Here is a 16,192-nt window from a genome sequence, read left to right as displayed (position 1 = left end):
AGTATCTTCACCATCTATTCAGAAGGAAAGACTCCTACCACTACTGTGCAAGGCAAAGAATCACAATATTTAAATATTTCTAATAGAATATGGAATATTTAAAGCAAAATAGAGGTTATAAAGTTGTATTCCAGAGTCAGTGCAATCAGCCCTAGAAGTTGATCAGTATGACTTTATGGCCAAGGAGGTATCATTGTCTTTGACACTTTTCTTCCCTGACACTGAAAGAAAAGCAGAGGGCTTATTTAGTTTTATAAAACAACCAGACAAAACTAGCATGTGAACCACACTATTCTCTAAGTGTGAAGTAACTGAATAGTAGCTGTCCTAAATTTCAGTAAAGATAACTGTGTAATCTAAAACTATTGTCATCTTTAATATTTGAATTAATAATGGTTTCTCTTCTCTCCCTCCTCCCCCAACAATTGTGATCAAAGTGAGGGTTAATGATATCTTCTCCCCCACATACACACTTTGGGAACATACAACTGTGTGGTGTGAGTTTTTTGTTGTTTTTTTTTGTTTGTTAGTGAGAGTGTCTGTGTGTGTCCCTCTTTCTTTCCCCTCCTCTCCAAAAACAACAACAAAAACTGTGGCAGTGGTGTAGCACTAAAGCAGAAATGAATCTTGTGACTTGTCAAAAGAAGTGCTTTTGTGTGCTGCTTCAGATGAGGGGTTAGCTCAGCAAGTAATGTTCAGTTACATGACTTTCTCACCATCCTACCTCTTATTTCCTCAAACCATTGGGAATCTCCTCTACTTCCCCTTGTGTGCCAGTAAAGCATTTAAGCATTCACTGAGACAATGCATGCGCTAGTGCTTTGTTTAGTAGCAGGAGCTAGGCACATCCCCCTAGGGAAGCATGGAGGAACATGTGGGGGGGGCATGCCTGGGGCCCGGCCCGGCCCAGCCCAGCCCAGCCCGCGGCTCGGCCTCAGGGAGCGATGGCGGCCTCGGTGTTCTGCTGCCTGCGCTGGTGCGGGGACGGCGGCGCCGGGCACATCCCGCTGAAGGAGATGCCCGCGGTGCAGCTGGACACGCAGCACATGGGTAAGGGGGCGCGCCCCGCCCCTGGCAGGGACCCCCGCAGCACGGGCCGGGGGCGCTGGGTCCGGTCCCTCCAGAGCCGGGGGAGGGGGCGCTGGGTCCCGTCCCCGTGAGAGCCGGTGCCCCCGCCCCCATGTTTGATCCTGCTCCAGTTGCCGGGCTGTTTCACTGAGAGCTCGGGCTTGGCCCGTCTCCCCAGCTCCGGGGCGGGGTTGTACTTAGCCCTCGCGCTATTATCGCCAGGCTGCCCTCGCCCCTCTGCCTCGCACCGGAGGGTCAGCGAGCAGCAAGTGTCACCGCCTGATGCAGTTTGACACAACAGCAGCTTTAACCGGGGTTTCTTTGTGGTGTGAGATGGGGGTGAATGGTGAGTGTTTATGTAGCAATTTAGATCCACGATTATTATTATTATTAATTGTAGGGTTGTGGTGCTTTCCTGTCAAATAAAAGACAAGGTGCCCGTGCTTTGAATCTTACTATTTGTCTTGTTTATTTTTTTAGTTACTGTATTGTGCCTATCCGATGTCTTTAGTTCCATGAACATGACAACATTTTAAAAACATATGTCATGGTGATTGTTAACAGGGCTAGACAATGATGTTTAGAAGACTTCCCCCAAACCCTGAGGGCTATCCCCACTCAGATGACCCCATTAAAGAAGAAGCCTGACTGAATAGTTAGGTTTTACAGTATTCCACAAAGGTGAACAAATCAGGGTCTGTCAGATCAACAAGGCAGCAAATTCTAGTTGATTTGCTTTTACTGAGAATGCCCTGTCCCCAGATGTGCCCGATCTGGAGACATTCAGCTTGAGTATTTACTATTATTTTACATGTATATTGCAGTAGCACCTAAAGGCCACAGCCAGGTTGGGCCCAATTATGCTAGGGACTATACAACTATATGACAAATGACAGTCCCTCCCCAAAGAGCTTACAGTTCAAAGTGATCTTAGTTATATAATTGTGAGGTTATGGTACAAAAAGAAATGATTTCTAAGGCACACAGACCCTAATAAAACACTAAGTCAAAAACTACACCTTGTGTTTCATTTGGAAACTAATTGGAATTCTGTTGTCTCTGAAGTACTTGTGTAATATGATCCCAACATGAAAATGTTGCTAAATAACCAGGCCAGCAGTATTCTGCTCTAGGTTTAGTTCTAAAGCTTGGACCGTAAACTTCTGATCTACTAGTATGATTATGTTGGTTGGGAAGTGGTGTATGTATGTATATATTTATTTATTTACTGATATTGGTAATGGTACCTGAAATTACCCTTCCCATATGGAAATAAACAATACCAGTATAAGCCCTTTTTTACTGTTATAACTGTGTCTACGCAAGGGTGTGTTTGCTGCGTTAACTATACTAGTATAGTTAAAGCAGTACAACTTTTGTGTGAAGACAAGGGTGGAGTGGTCTTCTGGTGTAGTCCTATGTAAAGGGCATTGCAACAAACCAATTTAGAAAGGCTTACCCTTGCCAAACAAATATTTAAAAAAATCCTGTTGGCTACAAAACATCCAGGCATCCTCAGAAATTATTGGACTGGCTTTTGACGACTCTGTTTTGTCTGTGCCTAGGCTGACAAATGCTCATTAGAGCTTTTTAAAATCTTCCACAGGAGAGTGTAGAATTTAGCAGTTCAGTGTTATGTTGTGTGTGCTGGCAGGTGCCTTTTTAAAGGAACCTCGCAATCAAACCCTTAAAAGGAATCTTACTATTGATTGATTCTTGGTGACTACAAATTATGGAAAGTATTCTGTGCCTATCCTTCAGTTCCAGACCAAGAAAAGGAGGTGGTTTAGAGAAAGGCCTGAGCCCTGCATCCCCTTTCTCATAGTGAGTGTCTTTCTAATTAAATGATTGTAAGCTATGCTGCTGGGATATTTGAGGAAATGTTGTAATCAACATGCTGCCTTAAAGCCTGAGAGGAGAAATTAAAGAATATAGATTTTAAATAGATGAACTCTAGCTGAAAGATGAACTAGCCTATAAACATATCCTTTACTTGAAAGCACTGCACAACCTAATTCTGATAGACTAATGAAGCTCTTACTTGGTTTAAGGAGATAATGTTCTTGGGGTTTTAATGGATGTCTCCAAACTTAAAAAAACAACATTTTTTGACGTTTGTGTATTTTGTTTGTGTATGCAGGAACAGATGTTGTCATTGTCAAAAATGGCAGAAGAATATGTGGCACAGGGGGTTGCCTAGCCAATGCACCTTTGCATCAGAACAAGAGCTATTTTGAGTTTAAAATCCAATCTACAGGTTAGTTAGCAAAATTATTTTCTACTTTAGATTGGTATTTGAGATTTGAGTACAAGCATGCAAAGCATCTGCATCTTTGATAATTAAGTGCCCTGTATCTTTGGATACTACAATGAGAAATAACACACTTTACAAGTATCAAACTTTTGTAAGAAACTAAATTGTCATCTTGTAAGAAAGATTTGTCATTTTTCTATTTTGCTGCTTTGATTTATTAAAAACAATGGTAAGTGAAATTACTAGAGTTGCCAATATTAAACACTACCATGTTTGAACACCTTCTATATATGTTTTTTCAATAAACATAATTTAGAGCTACTTTTTGCTAAATTAATTAATATTTATATCGTGTTATGAGCATGTAAAATACTGTGTATATAGCTCTTGTACTTTTTCTCCAATAATATTTGCTGTCTACATTTATTTGCTATTTTAGTATGTATCCAGATTCTTCTCCTTTAGCTTCTTGTGGGCCATTGTGGAAATGATTCTGTGTTTATAAATGCAGCAGAGAACTCGCAGCTTCGGGGTGAGGGGCTTAATGTGGTTTTAAGCCACCTTTATGTCCTCCCAGTTCTGGGCTGCTTCCAGGACTGAAGCACCCCCAGCATAATTTAGACAGCCCCAGGCTGCTGAATGAGCTGCTGTATTGTCTGAAATAACTGGCATGTATATTCTTTGGCCCTGCCCCCAGCATGGCCCCTATGCCAAGACTTGCAACTGAGTCCTCAGAGACATCCTTTTGGTTATCTTCTGCAGTTCCTTTGCCCCAGGAATCCTCCCCCGGTGAGAACTGCTGCTCTTGTCATTTTAGGTAATAACCTGGGTCAGAGTGAGGGATAAGACTTTTACCTCTTATTTTTTATATCGATGGCTAATAAAAGAAAAACGCTAAGGTACAGCATGTTTTGAAAGGATATTTTAAAGTCTGTCTCAGCCTAGTGAATGTAATTGCTAATGCTTTTCAAATTAAAATTCACTTGTGATATTGCTGTCATTGGGGCACACACTTGGAATATATCCCTTACTCTCAGTCTGAGATTTCAAAAGAAACAAACAACAGTATTCACAAAATATCATCATCATATTTTCAGGGGTTTGGGGTATTGGAGTTGCAACACAGAAAGCAAATTTGAATCAAATTCCACTTGGTCGAGATGTGCATAGTTTAGTGATGAGAAATGATGGAGCTCTCTACCACAACAACGAGGAGAAGAACAGGCTGCCAGCAAACAGCCTTCCACAGGAGGGTGACATAGTGGTGAGTTTCCTTAGTTCTTGTTAATATAAATTTGTTGCTGTGTTGGAATAGTTCAGCAATAGATGTTTCTGGGATTTTCCAAGCAGGTTTTGCTGTCAGCACTGATGCAAGGCAAAAGGGAATACAGTGCATCCTTGTTAAAATTTAGCTTTCCATGCAAACAAGCAAATTAAACACAGAATTTTATTGAAGCCCTGAAAAGTCAATATCTGATAAAAGGATTAAACCTATTAAATTAATATGCTTACAGTGCATCAGAAGGTAATATTCAGGAGGTATTGACTTGTAAAAAATGTAGGCTTGTTACGTGAGTATTTCTACTATTTCATACTGAAAAACATTATAGAACAATGCAACCCTTCAGAATTATAGTCATTTTAGTAAAACACAGTTATGTATTTATCTTGAGGTCTTGTGCTAATAATGCACCCTAAATTAGGCATGTTCCTTCCTCACTGTCTTTTCTAATCCACATCACTAGCAGGAGCATAGTTGGAACAAAATTTGTTTCCAGTACTTTTGGGGAGTAATGGGTAGATGAATGGTCAAATATTCCTTACTTCTCTTCTCTCCAACTATCTCTCCCTTTCATATGTTTTCCACCCCCACACACCTTTTCTGGAGAAGTGAGATAGACCTTAAGGGGCTCATACCCTCTCGCCTGCCCTCTTGTTCATCAGAAGTACACTGGCCCTTTAAATGTTTGCTCTCCTAGCCTTTCAGTTCAGCTCCCACTATCCTCAGATCCTTATGCTGTCTTCTTCCTAGGTGTGGCAGCAGGCCCTCAGAGAGTCCAGTCTTCCTTATGGTGTGCAGGAGGAAGGATACCCATTTAGGCTGTCAGGTTTTCCCCTGCAGTCTCACCTCAGTCCTAAACAGGGTTTCTAGTTCTTATCCTTCAGTGGCTTCCTGCCAGTTTGCTGCTGATGCAAGATAGTCCTGTGCCTGGATTGCTTATGTCAAGTGTTGCAGGTCAATTAGCCACACCTGGGGAAGTAGCTACCTTTACCCCTCAGTGACTGTGACAGAATGGGTTTTATATACCCCATCACAGTAGCGTGTCATTGCTACCCACTGCTACTAGGGTTGATGAAGTTGCTTATAAACCTGACAGGGGGCCGTCACCGTAGAGATCCCAAGCTCTTTGTGGCTGGGCTTCCCTGTTCAAAGATGTCCCAGAATGCACTGGAGATCGAGATGAGGTTGTACCCAGGGAGCATAAGAGCTCTTCGTTGGTCTGTGCTTGGTTAGCAGGCAGAGAGAGTGGCCTTAGCAGCCTTGGAGGAAGACTTGTAGCAAAGGTATTGGGATAAAGGGGTTTTATTTTTAGCCAAGCTGGGATACAATTTAGAAAAGGGAGAGGAAATTAGACTGGGGATAGGGAGAGAAAAAATGGTTGGAAAGACAATTTAATGAGAGGGACTTGGGAATCTGTGTGGATCATGCTCCCTCTCTCTCCTCAACGCTCCTAAAATATATTTAAAATTACCCTGTATATTTAAAGTGATCTACTGTATTACTAGTTTTTTAACATTATTAGAATTTTTTTTAAATACACTGAAGTGATTAACACTGTTTCTAATACCAACTTTTTCAATATCTTTTTTTAATTGCTGGTATTTGCGAGTTTATTGCCAGGTGTCTGAAGTTTAAAAAAAAAAAAAAAATCCCCTGCTGAAATGGTTAGCTTGGAATAGAATCTTGCTGTGTTGCAGTCTCTTCAAAGGCTCACTCAATCTGTTTAGTCTGCAAAGCTGAAGTTAAAACACTTGAAGGATAATAAGTAACAAATGCATTACTTTGCTAACTGCCTGAGCTCTGTAAATTCACAATTTGAACTATGTTGGTTAGCTTCTGTTCGTCAAATAAGTCGATTGTTATTGCTGCAGTCCCCTGATTGGCTAAGCCTGCAAGCACTTTTGGTGCTTGCGAGTTCAAATATAATTAAATATTCTTAATTATTGACCTTTTAAGTGTCCGGAAAACTGGTCTAGTGCAGGGCAACCTCTGGCACGCCGCTCATCAGGGTAAGCACCCTGGCGGGCCAGGCCAGTTTGTTTATGTGCTGCGTTGGCAGGTTCGACCGACCGTGGCTCCCACTGGCCATGGTTCACCATCCCAGGTCAGTGGGGGCTGCGGGAAGCGGCGTGGGCTGAGGGATGTGCTGGCTGTAGCTTCCTGCCACCCCCATTGGCCTGGGAGCCGCGAACCGTGGTCAGTGGGAGCCGCGATTGGCCGAACCTGCCAACGTGGCAGGTAAACAAATTGGCCCGCCCGACAGGGTGCTTACCCTGGCAAGCTGCATGCCAGAGGTTGCTGACCCTTGGTCTAGTGAGTTCTTTTAGGAGACTGTGTTTTATGCCATTTTATTAGAAACTGCCCATTGTGTTCAGCTAGACTAGCTGTAAAAAGAAATAGTAAACATTCTCACATGTATCAACTTGGTGATCTTATGCTAACATTTCCTACTTTGCCTTATAGGGTATTACATATGACCATGTAGAATTAAATGTATATTTAAATGGAAAGAATATGCATTGTCCAGCTTCAGGAATCAGAGGGACTGTCTATCCTGTAGTATATGGTAAGTTGGGTTCTCAAACTTTTTCAATGTGGTCAATCTTAATAGCAATATTCTCTCAAACCACCAATTCTACTCCCAATCATGTGGCCCACCTGTCGTCCTAGTCACAATCGAACAGTATCCTTGGCAACTACAGCAATTGGTTATGGAAAATAATATTAGGAGAGCATCAGTGTATAGTTTGCTTCTTTCAATGCAGTTTAGTAGCTGGAAACAAGTACCACCACCTAGCAGTGGATCACCAGTAATGGCTCCACAAATGACAGCTAGGGAATTACTGCAGTTAAAACAAGTCATGTAAACATACTGTCAAATCATCAGGTATCGATAAAGCCACACAAGGGTTTTGCTGACTCACTTGCAGATAAATGGGTTAATACAATTTCTCTGTGAAGTTTGTATTTATGCCCCCTCTTGCTCATGCAATAATGTGGTGCATTTCAATTTTTAAGTCAGATTTGGATAGGATGTTGTCATAAACAGATAGCTAAGGGTGAATGTCTCTTTCACCTGTAAAGGGTTAACAAACAGTGACCTGCAACACCTGACCAGAGGACCAATCAGGAAACAAAATACTTTCAAATCGCAGTGGAGGGAAGCCTTTGTTTGTGGGCTTTGGGGTTGCTTTGTTCTCTCTGAGTCCAGCGCAGGACTAGACGCTGCAACTCCAGAGGTTCTTGCCAATCTCCCGTACTACAGTCTCTTATATATTCAGAATAGTAAGTATTGAGTAGAAAGGCAGTTTATGTCTTTTGATTGTTTTTTGTATTTAACGTGTTCTGGCTGGTAGAGTTTTTTTAAATGTGTATTGTGGTTGAAAGTATTTTAAATGTATTTCCTGCTGGAGAAAGCTTTTTTTATTGTTATAAGCTGAAAGACCCTGTAATATTACATCTTGTATTTACAGAGATTTCTTATTTTTTCTTTCTTTTATTAAAAACTTCCTTTTAAATACCTAATTGATTTTTTTCCTCTGGTTCATGCTAAGTTATTGAGTCTGTACTCACCAAGGACTTGGTGGGAGAGAGAGAGAAGGGGTAGAGGTGGAAGCCTCTGTTTTAAGATTCAAGGAGTTTGAATCACAGTATCTTCCAGGGTAACCCAGGGAGGGAAAGCCTAGGGGAGGCACTGGTGAGGGAAAGAGTTTACTTTCCTTGTGTTAGGATCCAGGGGGTCTGGATCTTGGGGTCCCTAGGGAAGGTTTTGGGGAGACCAGAGTTTATCAGGTACTCAGAATCCTGATTGGTGGCAGCGTATCAGATCTAAGCTGGTAATTAAGCTTAGAGGACTTCATGCTAGTACCTCATTTTTGGACTCTAAGGTTCAGATTGAGGAAAGTATACTATGACAGATGTACATTTTTATTATTTTTCATAGAAGTATAAACTTTAATGTGGTAGCATCTTCCATCTCAAAATACTTCACAACTGTAACAAATTGATACCAAATGTTATACAGAAATCATTTCACCTCTGAAAATGCAGCCGTCTCTACAGTGAATCATGGCAACTGCATTGACAGAATACACTAGCACAACAGTTTTGAACAGGAAACAAATATCATATCCAGTCTGCTTAGGCAGCTTAAGAGAGATTGTATTATTTTTGTGAGTTGGAATTTGGCCACAACGTGAATTAACCCTACCTTACCAAAATTCCAAGGTACTCTTTGCAAATCCTACATACGTAGGAATTCTGATTGTCTCATCTGAAATGCTGCACCTCCGCTTGCACAGTGCCTCATCCCACCCTGCTGAGGGATTGGTTCATTACTAGGAGGGAAGAGTACCACAAATTGAATCCCCAATATTACTACTAATGTTACCATTTTGTAAATCTTCATCCAAGTACTGACCTACCCCAAACTTGGTTAGCTTGTGAGATGTGACAGGACCATAGTACCAAGTGGTATGTCTGCTTATTATTTCATTTCATATTTCCTAATGAACTGTTGGCACAATTCTGTATCTGTCTAGACACTTTCTTAATGCTACGCTTTCTGAATGAAACAATCTGTATTTGCTTTGGAAGCTCTGAATGTTACAAATTCAAGTGCCAATTTATCCTCTTTAAAACTGTTACAGTGAAGATTATTTCATATTGTCATTTTATGTTATATTTACCACATGGTGGCATTATTACAAATAGTTGCGCAAACAGGAATAAAATACTTGCCACGGTTTTATTCCAATGAACATTATATTATTGGGATTCTGGCTGCCAGACACCACATTGGTGAGAATGGGAGAACAGACTTTTGTTAGGAAGCTAACACGTCATCTTCACTTTGCTTTGGAAATGGAGTTACAGTGGAGAGAATTTAGACCTTGGGAGTAGGTAGCTTTCATAAACAGTCTACTTGCTGCAGCAGGAACTTGAGCTCCCTGGTCTTCTGTACCTTTTTTTTTTTTTTTAAACTTCCTCCTCCTTTCTCTATGCCTCCTAATGCCACATCACTGAAGTTTTAGGCTTGGTTGTGAGGTGACTTTTTATTGCCAGACTCCCTCTCCTGTCATCATCCTTCAAGAGCTGACATAAATTCCCAAGAATTTCCGTGTTTCGCAATGGATTAGTTTGTTGCTATAACACCTGATGATTTTCAAATTACATTTAGGTGACACCTCCATGTTATAAGTTACAAGTAATAAAACCCTTAATTTAATGATGTGTATTCATAGGCATATGAAAGGAGAAATTACTCTCAACCATTTAATTTATCGATGTTTCAGACCAGAATCTTAGAGATTTTTAAAATAAACTCAGTACAGAAGGTAAATGATGTCATGTTTGGGAACTTAAAACACAAGTCAAATTCAAAGTTGCTTCCTTCAGCAACTGTGCCCCAGGCACATCTGCACAAATATTAAAGTGTAAAGTCAACACCACATATAACAATACAAGATAGTACTTGTGAGCTCAGTTAAGGCTGCTGTGGGAGAAAACGAATGTCTTGACTTCAGAATATCTAAATTATTGACCAAAATATTGTATTTGGGTTTTGGGGGGTTTTGTTTTTATTTTTGGGGTGGGGGGGATTGGCATTGACATATTGCTCTCACATGAGGTGTGGCTTAGAGCAATGTTTCTTTTTAAAGACTCATTAACTAAATGGATCTGATTTTTCTGATGAGCAGTGCTACACTATGTATTATACTTCAGTGAAGCTGCATGTGAAGTATTGCAGCAATTAATGATCTGTCTGAATTTGCATTTTAATCCTCCACCTAGAATTAGGCAGAAAGTCTCATGGCAGTATTATTGTTTCGAAAAATACTGATTTATTTTTAAAATTCAGGTGTCTAAAAATAAGTCAAGCAGGTTTCCGATGTGATAACCTAAGTAGATGGCTTGACACCAAGAAGGGGAATGAGAAGCATGCCATAGAGATGCATCCTCTTTCATGTCTCCTCATAACCACACTTGGCCTGTGGGCTTTCAAAGTAATGGAGGGGAAAATGAGGGCGCTAGAAGTTGAAGAGAGTTGCTTTAAGGCTTATCAACACGCTCAGTAAAATAAATAGCAACATTTTCACTGATTTCAGCAGAGTCCTTTGCAAATTGAAGTATTCTATAGGAAATAAACATGTTTTGGCCTGCTTGATTGTATTCTAGGATCTTTTCTACAGATTAACCAAGAAGATCTTATTTATCTCTACTGCATGGATGTTACTGATATATTGGAGAATATCCTTTGTGTTTCAGTCATTGTGGACACATAATGTATTGATGTATAATCTAATTTGGTGTAATGTGTAGTCAAAATAAATGCTGTTCTCCTCTAATTATTTTTCTTTTTGCTTCTGTCCTACAGTTGATGACAGTGCCATCTTGGATTGTCAGTTCAGCGAATTTTATCACACTCCTCCAACAGGGTTTGAAAAAATACTCTTTGAGCAGCAAATCTTCTGAACGTCTTCATACTGAAAACTTGCACCCCTACACTGTTACAAAGCCTTTGCCATCTTAAATAAAGCTTCACATTTACCTGTAGGAAACACATGTATTTTTTAGTAAAGTACTTGTGACTGTTGTCTGAAGAACCAAAATGTTAACTGCAACACCAGAAAATTGTGTTGCAAATGGTAGGTTTTGACAACCGTTTTGTGATGTGAAAATCAGTGTTTTGGGGCAGTTTTTTCTGATTTGTATTTGATGTAAATGGAAACTAAAGGGTATAATTGCCACAGTATTAAATGAACTTTTGTTTTCTATTTGAGCTTTATAAAGGAAATAGTTCATATGCATGACAGTTTGTTTCTGTAAAGTTACAGGGGTAGATAGTTCTCATTGTGATTTTTCCTATTCCTTCCCACTCAGAAGTTATGTACCTTATAAAAAAAGAGCACTGTGCTAATAGTCTGTTTGGATTGCAATGTCGTTGTTCTGCACAATGACTAATGATACGATTGGCAGCTAGATTTTGTTTTTTCTTTTGAAACATGTACCCTACCAATTTCTAGTTGTTAAACAGCTAATATTCCTATTGAGTTTATATAAATCTCATAGCTTTTCATTTGCTTTAAGTGTGACAGAATACTTGATAGTAACAGTCAAAGTATTATTTTGTTGTATGTAAAAAAAGCAAACCCAAACACCAGATGTATTTATGAAGACCATCATGCTGTGTTACTCTGGTGGCAGAATAGGTACAGATTGTTTAACTGTGATGTACGCAATGGCAGGGAAGGTATGTTGGATATTACGATGAATCTTTACATCTAAACTGTAAATCAGATTATTCTTCATGGAATACTTTATTTAAATGTTTTTTTCTGGATCCAGTAATAAAATGAATAATGATTAACATGCTGTTCTAAAACGTGATTCCGATAACTATAAAAGATCAGGTGATTCTTTTCTTGTCATGTATGCAGTCTGCTTTCTAGTCATATTTTTTTTGCAAAGAAAACCTTTTTGTATAACCCGATGTGTTTTAAGGACCTTTTAGTAAGATTTTTTTTTGGCTGTCCATGGACTAACGCATTTATATGATGAGTGAATGCTGTGATGCCTTTAAATTTTTGAGGTTCTTTTATTCTGAACTTTTCAAATACAGTTGATTTTCTCTGAGCCTTTCACTTCCTAATTTTCTGTATTTGTTTGAAGACTTCTTCTTGGCCTCATAGCCCTAGCTTTTTCTTTACCATGCTGCAGTCTCCCAATCCTGAAATTGACACAGCAGCAGGTGATGCCATAATGCAGAGCTCCTATCTGGAGCATGATGCCTCTTCTATAGTATAGTATAAAATTAGGAATATTTGGGGAGTGGGATGAGAATGGAGAGGGTTAATCCTCTTCCCCAAAGCTTGCAATATTAGCCACTGTTGGAGTAAGTTCCAGGCTATGTGGAACGTTCTTTTGGGGCATGACTATGTCCTTGTGCCATATATGAGGTGAGACAAATCATGATGATTTTGTAATCAAATTTGTGAACTCTTGAAATTAGAAATGAATCTATTGGGGGAGGAGTGTTAAATCTGGGGAGGAGAGTGTGTTCAATTTCCCCTCTTGTTGCTTCTTGAGTAATGTCTCTGTGGTCCTTTGTGCCATGTGAAAGAATAGGAAGATGAAATAAAAGCATTTTATATGGAATTAAACTTGCTGGTATTCTTGGGGGAAGGGAGAAGTAGTTAAAGAAATTATAACCACTGTATCTAACTTCAAAGAACAAACAACAAAAAATTTGTTTTTAATTTATTAAAGAATACTTAGCATACAGGAAGCTGCCATTCTGAGTCTGATGTAGAGTAAGACAGAGAATCCAGGTCCTGTTTGAAAGCACAGAGAAGACAGTGGTCTTCAAAATTGTGACTTCTACTTTTAAAATGTTTTGATAAATGTAAGTGTTTAAATCAGTTGTTAATTTTTTTTGGACAATTTAAGAGTTTACTCTTACATCTTAGAAAGTTGCTGATTTCTCATTATTTTAAATGGGATGCAAATTTTCTGTCCTGTTGTACAATATGTCTTTCCTCCTCTTATAAAATAACAGCTCATATCATTGTAGACAGACATATTGAGTCTCACACGAATACCATATGAAGTAATGGAGAACATTGCACTTACTTTTATGCACTTTTTACCTGCTAACAATAATCTTAAAGTACTTTGAACAAGTGGATGATACTGTTAACCCATTTTACAGGTAAGGAAAGGGGTACAGAGATTAAATGATTTGACCAACATCTCATAGCAAGTCAGTTGAAGACCTAAAAATAGAAGGATGCTTCCAGTCCTATGCCTTGTCCAATGGAATGGCTATAATGGAAGCCTCTAAAAATTGCTCTGGTAATCAATTTTTAATAATAGAGTTAGCTAAATATTTACCAAGTAGTAAAGGTGTTAACCAGAAAGAATCGTAGTCATTTTTAATTGAAAGTGCTAAGGCTTTTCCATTAACTTGTTTGCCCCCATGTTTGTTTAACCTTTGAATATTCTGACATAGGCAGCCTGCTGTAGCAATGTGTAACACTTTATGCTATACATTTTCTGGGCCTTGGCAGCAAAATTTGCAGTCGATAGGTCTGGGCATCAGCTACTAAATAGGCTTGCCAGAGCATGTAATCCAGTTTGCATGTTTATCAGCAGCATTCTTATTTATACAGTACAATGGCTGTGCATGGTATTTTGCAGATAAATGAAATGAGGCTCCTGTTTCAAAGATCTTAAAATCCAAATTAGACCACATAAAGCTAGGAAGGATGAATGAGAAGAGTGTTAGGAGGACAAAGATTGTAACAATGAATATCGGGAGATATCAATGTTGACGATCTAGATCTGATACAGTTGTTTGCAGTGAATAACTCAATTGAACCCCTGTTTGTGTTGGTAAATTATCCATGATTTGATTTTCACAAGTTTACTCATTATTCAATTAAAAGTTTATGCGAATGTACTTCAGCCTCTATAGACCGTGAAAGAAGAATTTGTTGTTCACACTGTTCAATGGGTCTTTCGAGTCCCATAAGTGCTTCTACTCCCAGATCCATACAGAGCCTTCAGAGATGGCTTTGCAAACCCTCTGGTGACAATGCTTATGTGAATACACCTCTACCTCGATATAACAGTGTCCTTGGGAGCCAAAAAATCTTACCATGTTATAGATGAAACCACATTATATCGAACTTGCTTTGATCCGTCGAAGTGTGCAGCTCTGCCCCACTGGAGCGCTGCTTTACCGCGTTATATCTGTATTTGTGTTATATCCGGTGGCGTTATATCGGGCTAGAGATATATATACGTGAATGAGAGTATATGCAATATTTTCCCTTATGCAAATTTACTTTGCAACAAAAAACAAGGAAAAGAGATCTGAATATGACTGATGTAAATTCTCGAATTTTATTTAAATTAATGCTTACATTTTTTTCAGTGTTCTCAGCTCTCCTATCCATCCACACTGTGTTGATTCCTCTTCTCATATCTGCAATAGATTAAACTGGAGATTGAGATTACAGGAATTCACAAAAGAACACACTACTCCTCTATACTTGTATTCTTCTGCATTTCTTTACATATCAGCTCACTGTAGACTGAGCAAAGTCACAAATTATCCAGATCCATATGCATTTTTGATCTACCTACAACTGTTGTTGCCATTCCTTTTGGCTTTGTATTAACTAAAATTGAGTTTAAATTTACATTTTCTTTAGTTTGTTTAGGAAAACATTGAAAAATAGCTGCAGTTTTGAAGTGAGGATTTATTAGATAATATTTTGGCCAACTGAAGATTGTGGAATCCCATGTAGCTGGAGATTTCATTTGGCATTTATTGATAAGATTTTATACCTTGACCACTTTACCCAGAATGCACTGCTGACTTGCCTATAACAAGCAATTTTCACCAACTCAAAAGTTTATTTTGGCCCAGATGCCTGTGTATTTTTGGCATAAAATACTCCCCAACAAAACTAGTGAAACAGTTATCCAGTATAACATTTTTTCACTCATGAAAAGAACACAAGTGACCCAATTCCAAGTTCAGATGTTTTAAGGCTGAAGGGAATTTAGATTTCCCAACAACAGAGGTTTTAACGTGCTGCTTGCCAATTGTACTGGAGCATCTAAGAAATATGACTCAATCTTCGTTTCTTGCAGCTAGGAGCTCTTTTCTGCTGAACTGCCAAGAGTTTTCCATGGAAGTGACTTGGCATCCACTCTTGCTTGTATTGTGAATATAATCTTGAGTTAGATTGTGTGTACAATTCAACCATATTCCAATTTTTCTTAATTTGTCCTGGAAGTAGAGAGTAGTGATGTTAGATTTATTTATACAGCCTCACATAAGAACGGCCATACTGGGTCAGACCGAAGGTCCATCTAGCCCAGTATCCTGTCTTCTGACAGTGGCCAATACCAGGTACCCCAGAGGGAGTGAACAGAACAGGTAATCATCAAGTGATCCATCCCCTGTCGCCTATTCCCAGCTTCTGGCAAATAAAGGCTAGGGACACCAACCCTGCCCATCCTGGCTAATAGCCATTGATGAACCTATCCTCCATGAATTTATCTAGTTCTTTTTTTGAACGCTGTTATAGTCTTCACAACATCCTCTGGCAAAGAGTTCCACAGGTTGACTGTGTGTTGTGTGGAGAAATATTTCCTGTTTGTTTGTTTTAAACCTGCTGCCTATTAACTTCATTTGGTGACCCCTAGTTCTTGTGTTGTGGAGAAAGTAAATAAGGAAGTGTTATTTACTCCTCATACCAGTCATGATTTTATAGACCTCTATCATATCTCCCCTTAGTTGTCTCTTTTCCTAGCTGAAAAGTCCCAGTCTTATTAATCTCTCCTCATACAGAAGCCGTTCCATACCCCTAATCATTTTTGTTGCCCTTTTCTGAACCTTTTCCAATTCCAATATATCTTTTTTGAGATGAGGCAACCACTTCTGCAATTTTCAAGATGTGGGCATACCATGGATTTATTTAGAGGCAATATGATATTTTCTATCTTATCTATCCCTTTCTTAATGATTGCCAACATTCTGTTCACTTTTTTAACTGCAGCTGCACGTTGAGTGA

General features: G+C 39.2%; 1 protein-coding gene across 2 annotated transcripts; it reads left to right on the top strand.

Moving 5' to 3' along the window:
* The first annotated feature begins 899 nt into the window (after positions 1–899).
* Positions 900–12,239, top strand: SPRYD7 (SPRY domain containing 7). Of its 2 annotated transcripts, none has more exons than XM_032774088.2 (5): positions 900–1,050; positions 3,209–3,325; positions 4,420–4,586; positions 7,068–7,170; positions 10,981–12,239. In XM_032774088.2, exons 1-5 carry the CDS (start codon positions 945–947, stop codon positions 11,076–11,078), a joined length of 591 nt encoding a protein of 196 aa, XP_032629979.1. In that variant the 5' UTR covers positions 900–944; the 3' UTR covers positions 11,079–12,239. The 2 variants fall into 2 exon arrangements, with proteins under 2 accessions (XP_032629979.1, XP_032629980.1); XM_032774089.2 differs by lacking the exon at positions 900–1,050 and adding an exon at positions 1,273–1,414.
* Positions 12,240–16,192: the final 3,953 nt, after the last annotated feature.

The sequence above is a fragment of the Chelonoidis abingdonii genome, chromosome 1 (genome assembly GCF_003597395.2).
Source record: "Chelonoidis abingdonii isolate Lonesome George chromosome 1, CheloAbing_2.0, whole genome shotgun sequence".
Classification (NCBI taxonomy): Eukaryota; Metazoa; Chordata; order Testudines; family Testudinidae; genus Chelonoidis; species Chelonoidis abingdonii.
This window is presented reverse-complemented; position numbering and strand designations above follow the sequence as displayed.